The following is a 15,724-nucleotide window of genomic DNA, read 5'->3' as shown; positions in this document are numbered from 1 at the left end:
GCAGTCTCACAATAGATATCCATGAAGAATGAATAAAGCCAAGTCACGTGTAATAATATCACCACTCCACTCTTCCGGGTGTTGGCAGTCCGCTAACTGGGGTTGACTAGATGGGATACCGCTTTTGTCAAATTTGACTTTTCGTAGCAGGTTAGGAGAATTTACACAGCATGTTAGGATAATTAACGTAGCACGTTAGGCGAATTAGGGTAATATTTGGAAAAAGGTCAGAGTTAAATAAAATGCCAAAATAAATACACTTTTGACAAAAGCTGTAGCCCTTCTAGCCATGACCTCTTACTGGGTGAAAGGTGATGAGAAGCGCAGCATACACCACGAGCGGGGCAACAACACAAAACTACCGCAAACGCCTTCCTCTAGTCTAGTTTAGAAAATAGCCGCAACATTATTTTTATTTTGAATGGACGAGAGAAAACAACTATTCACATATCGGAATTAGCAGAATATCGCAAAATACTAAAGTGAGTTTGCTTGTCATGTTTGTGGGATTAAGCTGCTTAGACCGGACTGCAAACTGAAACGGACCTACATTCGAGCCGTGAAAACAATGCAACGGCCTCAGGGGCCAACTATTTTATAGCTAGCTAGTGCACTTGTTTCTGCAGTAAGTAGAACTGACCTGCTAGCTATGTTTCATCATATGGTTATGTAGCCAGAATTTATATGGTAATTAATTGCTGAGCAATTGTGCTATAAACGTGCTTATTAATGCCATTGGTACAACGCTGCGCCGCCTCGGCAAAGATGGAATTTAATCTCGAATAATAAAAGTTGCATCTGGCCTGCGAGTCTAGCTAGCTGGACAATTTTCATGTTTATGTGAAATTACTCTGATACTCTGTATGGTTTGTTAAACTTTGAAATCAATGGTTTTTGTTTGGCACACATTTTAAAGTGAAAAACCTGAGTCTCAGCGTAATTCCGTTACAATGGAATTGCCCAGCTACAAATTCTACAACTATCTTTGTAGATAATGACTACTGTAGTAGGGGACATTGGGGTACATTGAGCCAAAGAGGTAGGTTGAGCCACCCTTGTTTCTAGGAAACCATAAACAACATTTATAATTTGACCAAATATGGAAAAAGTTGTAAGGAAGTAAAAAAAAAACTGGAATTTCATCAAGTCATACATTTTTTGGGAGGTTTCATGATGCTTGTATCTAAATCAAAGTAAATCATTTAAAGATTGTTCTGTAAAAATGCAAACTCAGCTCTATCATTCATTGAATCAGATGAACCCTCTGATATTGCCACCTACTTGAATAATTTTTTTCATTGGCAATATTAGCAAACTTAGGCATGACATGCCAACAACAAATGCAGACAAGCATTGTAATTTTGAATTCCACAAAGCGAATGTGGAAGAGCAACAAATTATTGTTGTCTATCAACAATGACAAGCCACCGGGTTCTGACAACTTGGATTGAAAATTACTGAGGATAATAGCGGATGATATTGCCACTCCTATTTGTCATATCTTCAATCTAAGCCTACTAGAAAGTGTATGCCCTCAAGCTTGGAGGGAAGCAAAAGTCATTCTGCTTCCCAAGAATACTAATGCCCCCTTTACTGGCTCAAATAGCCGACCAATCAGCCTGTTACCAACCCTTAATACACTTTTGGAGATTTTTGTTTGTTTTCGAATTAGAGGTTAATGCCTCTGGAATGCATACATTGATTGAGTAGGTTATTGTTATGGAGATTGTACTCTTATTAGAGAAACGGTGAGAAAGACAGTTCCTCAGTTTAGGGTTCTTTGATGTTGATTGGAGATTAACAATGTTTGCAATTCTGTTCCATGTCATTCAGCTGGTATTATCCAATTAATTGTCCATTTATCCATACAAGATGTGATCTGGAAATAATAAATATGAATACAATGGCATCAATACTAACATAATGTACATTCATTTAGCAATAACAAACAAGATATACAGCTCTCATCTGTTATACTAAACCAATGACTGAAACAAAAATACAAGTGGCTAGCAACATCAGACTAACCAGCTAACAATGACAGGCGAAAATGTAGCTAAGGATGTTAGATAGCGAGCATAAAAACGAGACACCTAATGCTGTAATAATTACAGAAATATTATTTAACTATTGACAACTTCGTCAGTAAAACAAGGGGAAAACATATACATTACTTACAGTTTTGGTTTTCACGCACAGTGATGAATAAATTGTCCAGAAAGAAAATAATGTCCAAAACTGAGATTTGTGTTCACAGCAGTAGGTTGCCAGCTGCACTTAGTAATGAACTAAACACTCTGCCAGCTTGTAATAGTGATGTGATGTCATCACTGAGTTCTTAAAGGGACAGTTTTTTTTAGAGTGTTTGACTAGATACAAGGCTATTTTGCAGTAAACAAATTGACAACAGACTTTCGGCAGCATGCTTATTGGGAAGCACAGCACTTGCATACATGACTGACGATTGGCTGTGATACATTTATGATAAAAAGTTTGTGGGGACTGTTTTGTTAGACTTTAGTGCGGCTTTTGACGTTATCGATCATAGTCTGCTTCTGGAAAAACGTATGTGTTATGGCTTTACACCCCCTGCTGTAATGTCGATAACCGAACACCGAGGGTGTAGTCCTCTCCAACATAATCCAGGTAGAATCAGGGATTCTCCAGGGCAGCTGTCTAGGCCCCTTACTTTTTTCAATCTTTACCAACGACATGCCAGTGTGTCTATGTATGCAGATGACTGGACACTATGGCAGGTAGCCTAGTGGTTAGAGCGTTGGGCCAGTAACCGGAAGGTTGCTGGATCGAATCCCCGAGCTGACAAGGTAAAAATCTGTCGTTCTGCCCCTGAGCAAAGCAGTTAACCCACTGTTCCCGGGCACCGAAGATGTGGATGTTGATTTAAGGCAGCCCCCTGCGCCTCTCAGATTCAGTGGGGTTGGGTTAAAAGCGAAAGACACATTTCGGTTGTATGCATTCAGTTGTACAACTGACTAGGTATCCCCCTTTCCCTTACCCTTATACATGTCAGCTACAACAGTCACTGAAATGACTGCAACACTTAACAAAGAGCTGCAGTTAGTTTCAGAATGGACTAATAAGTTAGTCCTAAATATTTCAAAAACAAAAAATTGTATTTGGGACAAATCATTCACTAAACCCTAAACCTCAACTAAATATTGTAATGAATAATGAGGAAATTGAGGTGACTAAACTGCTTGGCGTAAACAGGAATTTCAAGTTTTCAGAACAATCGGTAATGAGCATTTTTGGATGCCGATTATGGCAGATTACATTGCAATCCACGAGGAGACTGCGTGGCAGGCTGACCACCTGTTACGCGAGTGCAGCAAGGAGCCACACAGCCTACTTCGCCAAACGGGTGATGATTTAACAAAAGCGCATTCGCGAAAAAAGCACTATCGTTGCACCAATGTACCTAACCATAAACATCAATGCCTTAATTAAAATCAATACACAAGTAAATATTTTTAGTTAAAAGAAATTTGTGTTAGCAGGAAATATTAACTAGGGAAATTGTGTCACTTCTCTTGCGTTCAGTGCAAGCAGACTCAGGGTATATGCAGCAGTTTGGGCCGCCTGGCTCAGACCATTTCTTCCTAACAAAAACCGTAATTAATTTGACAGAATTTTACATAATTATGACATAACATTGAAGGTTGTGCAATGTAACAGCAATATAACAGAAATACGGTTCCGTATTTCACTGAAAGAATAAACGTTTTGTTTTTCGAAATAATAGTTTCCGGATTTGACCATATTAATGACCTAAGGCTCGTATTTCCGTGTGTTTATTATATTCTAATTAAGTCTATGATTTGCTATTTGATAGAGCAGTCTGACTGAGCGGTGGTAGGCAGCAGCAGGCATGTAAGCATTCAAACAGCACTTTACTGCATTTGCCAGCAGCTCTTAGCAGCACTGTTTATGACTTCAAGCCTATCAACTCCCGAGATTAGACTGGCAATACTAAAGTGCCTACAAAAGTAACTACAACCTAAAACATCTTACCTGGGAATATTGAAGACTCATGTTAAAAGGAACCACCAGCTTTCATATGTTCTCATGTTCTGAGCAAGAAACTTAAACGTTAGCTTTTTTACATGACACATATTGCACTTTTACTTTCTTCTCCAACACTGTGTTTTTGCATTATTTAAACCAAATTGAACGTTTCATTATTTATTTGAGACTAAATTGATTTTATTTATGTATTATATTAAATTAAAAGTGTTCATTCAGTATTGTTGTAATTGTCATTATTACATATATATTTAAAAATTGGCCGATTAATCGGTATCGGCTTTTTTTGGTCCTCCAATAATCAGTATCGGCGTTGAAAAATCATACTCGGTCGACCTCTACTCTCAAGATCCATCCTACCTTCCATGTATCCCTGATCAGTTCCAGTCCGATGTCTCCTCCTGCAGCAGCTCCTCCACCCCCCTAAGCTCATCGATGACCATCCTGCCTATACCGTCCGGCAGCTTCTGGACATGCGCCGCCGGGGTCGTGGCTGGCAGTACCTGGTAGACTGGGAAGGATACGGGCCTGAAGAGCGCTGTTGGGTTCCCCGCTATCATATTCTGGACCCCTTCCTCTTACGTGCTTTCTATACCTCACACCCAGATAAGGCTGGTTGGGCACCAGTTGGCGCCCGTAGAGGGGGGGTACTGTTACATCTGTGCCTGCCACGCCCTCTACTGCTCATCCTGTGTCTCCCTAACCTGCCGCTACTCCCTCAGTGCTCTCTCCCTCTTTCTCTGTGTGTGTGTGTGTGATTATGTGGGTGGAGACAGGTGTGCTGGAGGCAGAGCAGATCCCCACCAGCTGCAACCTGTTCCATAATCAAGACCTCTACAAATACTCAGCCCTGCCATTTCCACGCTGCCAGATCGTAACCTCTGCTCAGTCGGTCTGTGTTTTCAGCCATTTGTTCCTGCATAGATCCTGTTCTTGTGTTGTGGCTGTTTTCCTTTGCCTGATGATGTTTTCCTCTCCGCTACAGTTCTGTCCGCTCTGACTCTGGTCCCTGTCTCCAGTCCCACGTCTTGTCAGTCCTCCTACCCTGTCCTGGACCCCCCCACTCTACTGCTTCCTTGGATTCCTCTCCAGACCTGCTTACCCAGCCCCAACTCCCCTCGCTCCAGCCTCAGCACCTGGCTCCCTGCAACCCGCCCGAGCTTTCCCTGGCCTGCACCCCTTCTTCCCCCTGTTTTTCAATAAATACCTTGGTTACATTATCCCAGTCTCCTCATCTGAGTCTGCACTTGGGTCCGCGTAATAGTAAGTGCCTTAATGTGTTTGGACTCCAGGAAGAGTAGCTGCTGCCTCAGTTGGGGTCTCTATAAGCTTCAGTATGAGGTCTGAAACCTAGCATGAAAGTGCATCCTTGTAGCTGTGTGGGCTAATATAGTAAATGTTTAACTTGGAGTAAATTTAGCCAATGGCAAGTTGAGCAAATCATTTTTATTTTTTTTAATTCAGGCGTAGCGCAATGCATTATTGCAAGGGTGACTTGACAAGATAAACTGTTTTATGGCCTTTGAACGGGGTATGGTAGTAGATGCCAGGCGCACCGGTTTGAATGTGTCAAGAACTGCAACACTAGGGCTTCCCGAGGGGCCCAGCGGTCTGAGGCGTTACTACAGACCCGGGTTCATTCTTGGGCTGTGCCACAACCGGCTATGGCCGGGAGTCCCATAGGACGGTGCACAATTGGCCCAGCGTCGTCCAGGTTAGGGGAGGGTTTGGCCGGTGGGGCTTTACTTGTCTCATCGTGCTCTAGCGACTCCTTGTGGTGGGCCGGGTGTCTGCGGGCCGTCGCCGGTTGAACAGTGTTTCCTCCGACACATCGGTTAAGGAGTGATGTTAGGCAGGTGATGTTTTGGAGAACGCATGACTCCACCTTCGCCTCTCCCGAGCCTGTTGGAAAGTTGCAGCTTTGAAACAATATCGAAAAAGAGGGTCAAAGAAAAAAATATACAAAAAAGAACTGCAGCACTGCTGGGTTTTTAATGCTCAACAGTTTCCCATCTGTATCAAGAGTAGTCCACCACCCAAAGCACATTTTTTCACATTTACATTTTAGTCATTTAGCAGACGCTCTTATCCAGAACGACTTACAGTAGTGAATGCATACATTTCATGCATTTTGTTCTCCGTACTGGTCCCCCGTGGGAATCGAACCCACAACCCTGGCGTTGCAAACACCATGCTATACCAACTGAGCCACACGGGACCGCACATCCAGTCAACTTGACAAAGCATTGCAGTCAACATGGGCCAGCATCTCTGTTGAATGCTTTCGACACCTTGTGGAGTCCATTCCCCAATGAAGTGAAGAGCAATGAAGTGAGGCTCTTCTGAGGGCAAATGGGGGTGCAACTCAATATTAAGAATGTGTTCCTAATGTTTGTGTACTCAGTGTGTAGAGCAGTGGTATTCAACTCTTACCCTACAAGATCTGAAGCCTACTGGTTTTCTGTTGTATCTGATAATAAATTGCACCCACCTGATGTCCCAGGGCTAAATCAGTCCTTGATCAAATACAATTTTATTGGTCACATGCAGATGTTAATGCGAGTGTAGCAAAATGCTTGTAATACATTAAAAAAAACTAAATACTGCATAGTTTACTAAGGACTCGAAGCGAGGCGACCATCTGTCGGCGCCATCTTGCAATGAAAAAATGCAGGGGACTGGCTTCGAGGTCCAGAGTTGAGTGTGAGGAGTATAGAGAATCATTGTACCATCTAAACCACTGTGAAATATTTTCAATAACCAAAAATATTGTATTTTCCGCTGTTTGAAGCTGGTGTACAAAACCGAAAGTAAAAGACGTAAAATCTAAACTTAAGAATGGGAAGCATAGAAATAGCCCACATAGAACATATCTACTGCTACTTAGACTTGCTTTGAATGAGAATGACAGAACTCACATTGAATTTGGTAAGGTTAACCAAAAAGTTACATTTTGCAGCTTAAAAATGTGCTTAAAGTGATTAAATGCTAAAAAAAGATGTGTTTAGAAAATAAAGATAGATATGGTTTTAAAAGGTAGTGGTATTATTTCATTCAGTACAGAAATGTGTAGGTGGTTTCATTCACCCTGTCCTGCAGCTCAACTTACCCCATGGTATGTGGTGCCAAGAGACCACTTTTTGTGTGACAAGTTATGTTTTCAAAACTGTTTACATTAATTCTGATTATTTCCAGCGATGCACAACATCCTGAAATATATCTTTTTTTTTAGAAAGAATACTATATTTCCCTTGAAAAATGTCTCAACTCTCCCGTACAGTTAACATGGTCCAAGATCCAAGATATTTTTTAAAATTGACGAAAGTGGAGGATTGTCCAGTCCACACTTGGATTCCTAGAGTCTACCAGGCTAGGGGACAGTAGGTCTATGGCTAACCAGGTGTTTTGGTAATGTAGGTGACAACATGGCTAACCAAGTGTTTTGGTGCTGTAGGGGACAACATGGCTAAACAAGTTTTTGGTGCTGTAGGGGACAACCGGGCTAAACCAGGTGTTTTGGTGGTGTATTTGACAACATGGCTAAACCCGTTTTTGGTGCTGTAGGGGACAACATGGCTAACCAGGTGTTTTGGTGCTGTAGGTGACAACATGGCTAAACAAGTTTTTGGTGCTGTAGGAGACAACATGGCTAACCAGGTGTTTTGGTGGTGTAGGTGACAACATGGCTAACCAGGTGTTTTGGTATTGTAGGTGACAACATGGCTAACTAGATGTTTTGGTATTGTAGGTGACAACATGGCTAACCAGGTGTTTTGGTGCTGTAGGGGACAACATGGCTAACCAGGTGTTTTGGTGGTGTAGGTGACAACATGGCTAAACAAGTTTTTGGTGCTGTAGGAGACAACATGGCTAACCAGGTGTTTTGGTGCTGTAGGTGACAACATGGCTAACCAGGTGTTTTGGTGCTGTAGGGGACAACATGGCTAACCAGGTGTTTTGGTGGTGTAGGTGACAACATGGCTAAACAAGTTTTTGGTGCTGTAGGAGACAACATGGCTAACCAGGTGTTTTGGTGGTGTAGGTGACAACATGGCTAAACACGTTTTTGGTGCTGTAGGAGACAACATGGCTAACCAGGTGTTTTGGTATTGTAGGTGACAACATGGCTAACCAGGTGTTTTGGTATTGTAGGTTACAACATGGCTAACCAGGTGTTTTGGTGGTGTAGGTGACAACATGGCTAACCAGGTGTTTTGGTGGTGTAGGTGACAACATGGCTAACCAGGTGTTTTGGTGGTGTAGGTGACAACATGGCTAACCAGGTGTTTTGGTATTGTAGGTTGCAACATGGCTAACCAGGTGTTTTGGTGGTGTAGGTGACAACATGGCTAACCAGGTGTTTTGGTATTGTAGGTGACAACATGGCTAACCAGGTGTTTTGGTGCTGTAGGGGACAACATGGCAAACCAGGTGTTTTGGTGGTGTAGGTGACAACATGGCTAATCAGGTGTTTTGGTGCTGTAGGTGACAACATGACTAATCAGGTGTTTTGGTGCTGTAGGTGACAACATGACTAATCAGGTGTTTTGGTATTGTAGGTGACAACATGGCTAACCAGGTGTTTTGGTGCTGTAGGTTACAACATGGCTAACCAGGTGTTTTGGTGCTGTAGGTGACAACATGGCTAACCAGGTGTTTTGGTGCTCTAGGTGACATGACCAACCAGGTGTCAGAGTTCCCCACTGAGCGGACGTTCCGGTACCAGCATAGCCTGCCTCCTCTCCCTGTACCGTCTCTAGAGGGGAGCCTTGCCAAGTACCTGGATGCAGGTGAGATTCCTGCATGTGTGACAGAAGTGCCGTTAGCATGGACCCTGGATAAAAATGTGTCTAGTTACTGAAATGTCTGTGTGTATTTTCCAGTGCGGCCGTTTGCTACAGAGGAGGAGTACCAGGTGACTGCGGCCATAGTGAAGAGGTTTCGAGAGGGCATCGGCAAAGACCTGCACCAAAAACTACTGCAGAGAGCCAGGACACGCAGGAACTGGGTACACACACTCAACTAGAGGTTGACCAATTATGATTTTTCAACGGCGATTTTATTTGGATAGTGGTTAGGTTTTCCAGTTTAGCCTTCTGGCCTACTCTACATGACACTAAATATGCAGGTTTAAAAAAATCTACTTCTGTGTATTGATTTTAAGAAAGGCATTGATGTTTATGGTTAGGTACATTCGTGCACGATTGTGCTTTTTTTGCAAATGCGCTTTTGTTAAATCATCCCCAGTTTGGCGAAGTTGGCTGTCTTTGTTAGGAATAAATAGTCTTCACACAGTTCGCAACGAGCCAGGCGGCCCAAACTGCTGCATATACCCTGACTCTGTTGCACAGAACGCAAGAGAAGTGACACAATTTCCCTAGTTAAAAGAAATTCATGTTAGCAGGCAATATTAACTAAATATGCAGATTTAAAAATATATACTTGTGTATTGATTTTAAGAAAGGCGTTGATGTTTATGGTTAGGTACACATTGGTGCAACGACAGTGCTTTTTTCGCAAATGCGCTTGTTAAATCACCTGTTTGGCGAAGTAGGCTGTGATTCAATGATAAATTAACAGGCACCGCATCGATTATATGCAACGCATGACAAGCTAGATAAACTAGTAATATCATCAACCATGTGTAGTTAATTAGTGATTATGTTAAGATTGATTGTTTTTTATAAGATAAGTTTAATGCTAGCTAGCACCTTACCTTGGCTCCTTGCTGCACTCACATAACAGGTAGTCAGCCTGCCACGCAGTCTCCTCGTGGAGTGCAATGTAATCTGCCATAATCGGTGTCCAAAAATGCAGATTACCGATTGTTATGAAAACTTGAAATCGGCCCTAATTAATCGGCCATTCCAATTAATCGGTTGACCTCTACACTCAACACACACACACAACACACTGCACAGCTAGAACCTGTGGGAACTGGTCACACACCATGCTCAACCCTGAGCAACTGCGAAAGGGAATCTTTGAGTGTTTTAAATACTGCAGTCATTATGGTGTCTCCCTGCAGTGTTTCATCTTTATTCTGTGTGTGTGTTTTCCCCCAGTTGGAGGAGTGGTGGTTGAATGCAGCCTATCTGGAAATGCGTTACCCCTCCCAGTTGAATGTGAACTTCGGAGGTCCTGCACCCTACCTAGAGCACTGCTGGCCCCCTACAGAGGGAGTACAGCTACAGAGGACCAGCATAAGCATGTGGCACACTCTACAGTACTGGGACCTGCTCCGCACGTAAGATACTCACATTGAGTGTACAAAACATGCTTTTTCCATGACATAGACTGACCAGGTGAATCCAGGTGAAAGCTATAATCACTTATTGATGTCACCTGTTAAATCCAATTCAATCAGTGTATATGAAGGGGAGGAGACAGGTTCATTAAAGAGTGATTTTAAACCTTGATATAATTGAGACATGGATTGTGTATGTGTGTGTGTCATTCAGAAGTTGAATGGGCTTAGATAAAATATTTAAGTGCCTTTTGAACGGGGAGTCAACATAGGCCAGCATCCCTGTGGAACGCTTTCGACACCTTGTAGAGTCCATGCTTCGACAAATTGAGGCTGTTTTGAGGGCAAAAAGGCGTGCAACTCAATATTAGGAAGGTGTGTGTGTGTGTATATATATATACATACAGTGAGGGCAAAAAGTATTTGATCCCCTGCTGATTTTGTACGTTTGCCCACTGACAAATAAATGATCAGTCTATCATTTTAATGGTAGGTTTATTTGAACAGTGAGACAGAATAACAACAAAAAAATCCAGAAAAACGCATGTCAAAAATTTTATAAATTGATTTGCATTTTAATGAGGGAAATAAGTATTTGACCCCCTCTCAATCAGAAAGAGTTCTGGCTCCCAGGTGTCTTTTATACAGGTAACGACCTGAGATTAGGAGCACACTCTTAAAGGGAGTGCTCCTAATCTCAGTTTGTTACCTGTATAAAAGACACCTGGGAACCTGTCCACAGAAGCAATCAATCAATCAGATTCCAAACTCTCCACCATGGCCAAGACCAAAGAGCTCTCCAAGGATGTCAGGGACAAGATTGTAGACCTACACAAGGCTGGAATGGGCTACAAGACCATCGCCAAGCAGCTTGGTGAGAAGGTGACAACAGTTGGTGCGATTATTCGCAAATGGAAGAAACACAAAAGAACTGTCAATCTCCCTCGGCCTGGGGCGCCATGGAAGATCTCACCTCGTGGAGTTGCAATGATCATGAGAACGGTGAGGAATCAGCCCAGAACTACACGGGAGGATCTTGTCAATGATCTCAAGGCAGCTGGGACCATAGTCACCAAGAAAACAATTGGTAACACACTACGCCGTGAAGGACTGAAATCCTGCAGCGCCCGCGAGGTCCCCCTGCTCAAGAAAGCACATATACATGCCCGTCTGAAGTTTGCCAATGAACATCTGAATGATTCAGAGGACAACTGGGTGAAAGTGTTGTGGTCAGATGAGACCAAATTGGAGCTCTGGCATCAACTCAAATTGCCGTGTTTGGAGGAGGAGGAATGCTGCCTATGACCCCAAGAACACCATCCCCACGGTCAAACATGGAGGTGGAAACATTATGCTTTGGGGGTGTTTTTCTGCTAAGGGGACAGGACAACTTCACCGCATCAAAAGGACAATCGACGGGGCCATGTACCGTCAAATCTTGGTTGAGAACCTCCTTCCCTCAGCCAGGGCATTGAAAATGGGTCGTGGATGGGTATTCCAGTATGACAATGACCCAAAACACACAGCCAAGACAACAAAGGAGTGGCTCAAGAAGAAGCACATTAAGGTCCTGGAGTGGGCTAGCCAGTCTCCAAACCTTAATCCCATAGAAAATCTGTGGAGGGAGCTGAAGGTTCGAGTTGCCAAACGTCAGCCTCGAAACCTTAATGACTTGGAGAAGATCTGCAAAGAGGAGTGGAACAAAATCCCTCCTGAGATGTGTGCAAACCTGGTGGCCAACTACAAGAAACGTCTGACCTCTGTGATTGCCAACAAGGGTTTTGCCACCAAGTACTAAGTCATGTTTTGCAGAGGGGTCAAATACTTATTTCCCTCATTAAAATGCAAATCAATTTATAACATTTTTGACATGCGTTTTTCTGGATTTCTTTGTTGTTATTCTGTCTCTCACTGTTCAAATAAACCTACCATTAATATTATAGACTGATCATTTCTTTGTCAGTGGGCAAACGAACAAAATCAGCAGGGGATCAAATACTTTTTTCCCTCACTGTATTAAGGTTACACACGCATCACAACTACTGCTACGATTGCTAAATAATGCACAATTTAAACACTTGCCCTCCAATCCCCCCCTTCCCCAAAACACGTGTTAATATTGAACTATAAATTGTGCCTTCGTGTATTATAGTTGTTTGAAATATTGATTCTATTCTACTGAGCCAGCTACTTTATGTTCATATTATTATATTTATTTCTTATTGTTGTTTCATTGTCGAGAAGGAACCTGCAACTAAGCATTTAGTTGGACGGTGTATACGTACGTACCTTGTGTATCCCTAAACACACACGTTCAGTACACACACTCTCTGACTGTGTGGTCCCTGCCAGGGAGAGGCTGGACCCTCATAAAGCTGGTAATGTGGTGTTGGATATGGACCAGTTCAGAATGCTGTTCTGTACATGTAAAGTTCCTGGAGTCACCAAGGATACCATCATCAACTACTTTAAGACAGGTAGGTGACCCCCCCAACACCGCCATGCAATATGTTTGTGTTTTGTTTTTGTGTGTAGTACTCTGTGTTATTTATTTAGGTGTGTGTGTGTGTTTTCCATGTGTGTGTGGAGGTGTGTATTGATTACTTTAAGACATGAAGGTCAGTTAATCTGGAAAATTTCAAGAACGTTGAACGTTTCTTCAAGTGCAGTCACAAAAACCATCAAGCGCTATGATGAAACTGGCACATGAGGACCGCCACAGAAAATGAAGACCCAGAATTACCTCTGTTGCAGAGGATAAGTTCATTAGAGTTACCAGCCTCAGAAAATGCAGCCCAAATAAGTGCTTCACAGAGTTCAAGTAACAGACACATCTCAACATCAACCGTTCAGAGGAGACCATCTGAATCAGGCCTTCATGGTCGAATTGCTGCAAAGAAACCACTCTAAAGGACACCAATAAGAAGAAGAGACTTGCTTGGGCCAATAAACACAAGCAATGGACATAAAACCGGTGGAAATCTGTCCTTTGGTCTGATGAGGCCAGATTTGAGATTTTTGGTTCCAACCACCGTGTCTTTGTGAGACGCAGAGTAGGTGAACAGATGATCTCTGCATGTGGGGTTCCCACCGTGAAGCATGGAGGAGGAGGTGTGATTGTGTGGGGGTGCTTAGCTGGTGACACTAAGTGATTTATTTAGAATTCAAGGCACACTTAACCAGCATGGCTACCACAGCATTCTGCAGCAATACGCCATCCCATCTGGTTTGACTACTATTTGTTTTTCAAAAGGACAATGACCCAACACATCAGGACAATGACCCAAAATATGGGCTATTTGACTAAGGAGAGTGATGGAGTGCTGCATCAGATGACCTGGCCTCCACAATCACCCAACCTAACCCAATTGAGATGGTTTGGGATCAGTTGGACCGCAGAGTGAAGGAAAAGCAGCCAACAAGTGCTCAGCATATGTGGGAACTTCTTAAAAACTGTTGGATAAGCATTCCAGGTGAAGCTGGTTGAGAGAATGCCAAGAGTGTGCAAAGCTGCCATCAAGGCAAGGAGTGGCTACTTTGAAGAATCTTAAATATAAAATATAGGTTGATTTGTTTAACATTTTTTTGTTTACTGCATGATTCCATATGTTTTATTTCATAGTTTTGATGTCTTCACTATTATTCTACAATGTAGAAAATTGTAAAAATAAAGTAAAACCCTGGAATGAGTAGGTGTGTCCAAACCTTTGATTGGTACTGTATGTATTGATGTTTTTTCTGTGTGTGTTGTAGAGAGCGAGGGTCCATGCCCCTCCCATGTGGTGGTGATGTGTAAGGGGCGTTTCTTCTCGTTTGATGCAGTGTGTGATGGACACATTCTTACCCCTCCAGAGCTGCTCAGGTATTCTTGCCGGTGGATATTTAGGTATATTTGTGTGCATCTGCATATATTTGCATGTATTTATGTGCCTGTGTGTGTGTGTGTGTGTGTGTGTGTGTGTGTGTGTGTGTGTGTGTGTGTGTGTGTGAGGCAGCTGACCCATGTGAAGCAGTGTTGTGAAGGGGAGCCAGCGGGAGATGGTGTCGCTGCTCTCACCTCAGAGGAGAGGACACGCTGGGCTAAGGTGTGTGTGAAGTTGGCTGTATAGAATGGACATCACCATGCCCTAAACCGCTCTCCCGCTCTCTCGCTCTCCCTCTCTCTCGCTCTCTCTGTGTCTGTAGGCCAGGGAGTATCTGATAGGTATAGATCCAGCCAATAAGACGATCTTAGAGACCATCCAGAGCAGTCTGTTTGTGGTCTCACTGGACGATGCTAAACCCTACGCTACTGCAGAGAACTACACACCGGTACGTACACAAACACACACACACACCACAGGCATTCATACCATCCTTAGTATGGTATAATCTGACCTTTGGCCTTTGCCCCCAGGTGACCTGGGAAGCGCTGACAGGAGACCCCACCATCCGCTGGGGAGACAAGTCCTACAACTCCATCTCCTTCGCTGACGGAACCTTCGGATCCAATTGTGACGTGTGTTACTGTTTTGTAGAGAGAGAGATGATTTGAAATAACAATACTCCTCTGTTAGCAGTAGTGTAATGATGTTTTGTAGAGAGAGAGATGATTTGAAATAACAATACTCCTCTGTTAGCAGTAGTGTAATGATGTTTTGTAGAGAGAGAGATGATTTGAAATAACAATACTCCTCTGTTAGCAGTAGTGTAATGATGTTTTGTAGAGAGAGAGATGATTTGAAATAACAATACTCCTCTGTTAGCAGTAGTGTAATGATGTTTTGTAGAGAGAGAGATGATTTGAAATAACAATACTCCTCTGTTAGCAGTAGTGTAATGATGTTTTGTAGAGAGAGAGATGATTTGAAATAACAATACTCCTCTGTTAGCAGTAGTGTGATGATGTTTTGTTGTGAGTGTGCTCCTATGTATGGTAATTGCTGGTGTGTGTTGCAGCATGCCCCCTACGATGCCATGGTGCTGGTAACTCAGGGTTACTATGTGGATCAGCAGCTCAAAGCTACAGACGGCAAGTGGAAGGTAAATACTGTTTCTATTGAACTTATTTTCATTGACTATATCTTGTTTGTCCTTAATTCTAAGTTCCTTACTGGCCTGCTAAACTGGACGCATAAGTATTGCTGAGTGTGAGACACTTCTGTTAATTTCAGTGAAACCTGGGCGTAAGCATGCCAGCTCAGCATAAAACTACAATCTGGTTCTATTTAGAAGATTTTACGCCGTAGCCCACACCTGAGAACAACAGGATATGCTATTATGCTTCCATGTATCAGGTAATAAACAGGTTAATTTCACTGTGAGTAAGCAACAGTATCATTTGTATTGTGTGTGTCTATGTAGGGCTGTGAGACAGTGCGGCCTATGCCTCTTCCTGAAGAGTTGGTCTTCACTGTGGATGACAGAGTCAGGAGTGACGTTACACATGCCAAG

At 42.9% G+C, this 15,724-nt stretch overlaps 1 protein-coding gene across 2 annotated transcripts in view; it reads left to right on the top strand.

Moving 5' to 3' along the window:
* Positions 1-277: 277 nt before the first annotated feature.
* The window catches only part of LOC106596185 (peroxisomal carnitine O-octanoyltransferase-like), a 20,720-nt gene continuing 5,273 nt past the window's right edge, over positions 278-15,724 (top strand). Inside the window, exons 1-11 of one of the 2 annotated variants that reach the window (XM_045718993.2) lie at positions 278-482; positions 8,715-8,834; positions 8,928-9,052; positions 10,110-10,291; positions 12,644-12,768; positions 14,045-14,153; positions 14,283-14,376; positions 14,477-14,602; positions 14,688-14,789; positions 15,230-15,313; positions 15,635-15,724. The exon at positions 15,635-15,724 is cut by the window's right edge and continues 18 nt beyond it. In XM_045718993.2, the coding sequence (XP_045574949.1) occupies positions 8,720-8,834; positions 8,928-9,052; positions 10,110-10,291; positions 12,644-12,768; positions 14,045-14,153; positions 14,283-14,376; positions 14,477-14,602; positions 14,688-14,789; positions 15,230-15,313; positions 15,635-15,724 (1,152 nt within the window). In that variant the 5' untranslated portion in view covers positions 278-482; positions 8,715-8,719. Of the gene's footprint in view, positions 626-8,714; positions 8,835-8,927; positions 9,053-10,109; positions 10,292-12,643; positions 12,769-14,044; positions 14,154-14,282; positions 14,377-14,476; positions 14,603-14,687; positions 14,790-15,229; positions 15,314-15,634 lie in introns of both variants that reach the window. The other variant, XM_045718994.2, reaches the window with a different exon arrangement.

Source organism: Salmo salar, chromosome 05 (assembly GCF_965601325.2).
Source record: "Salmo salar chromosome 05, fSalSal1, whole genome shotgun sequence".
NCBI lineage: Eukaryota > Metazoa > Chordata > Actinopteri > Salmoniformes > Salmonidae > Salmo > Salmo salar.
Note: the sequence above shows the minus strand (reverse complement) of the source record. Positions and strands in the feature narration are given on the sequence as shown.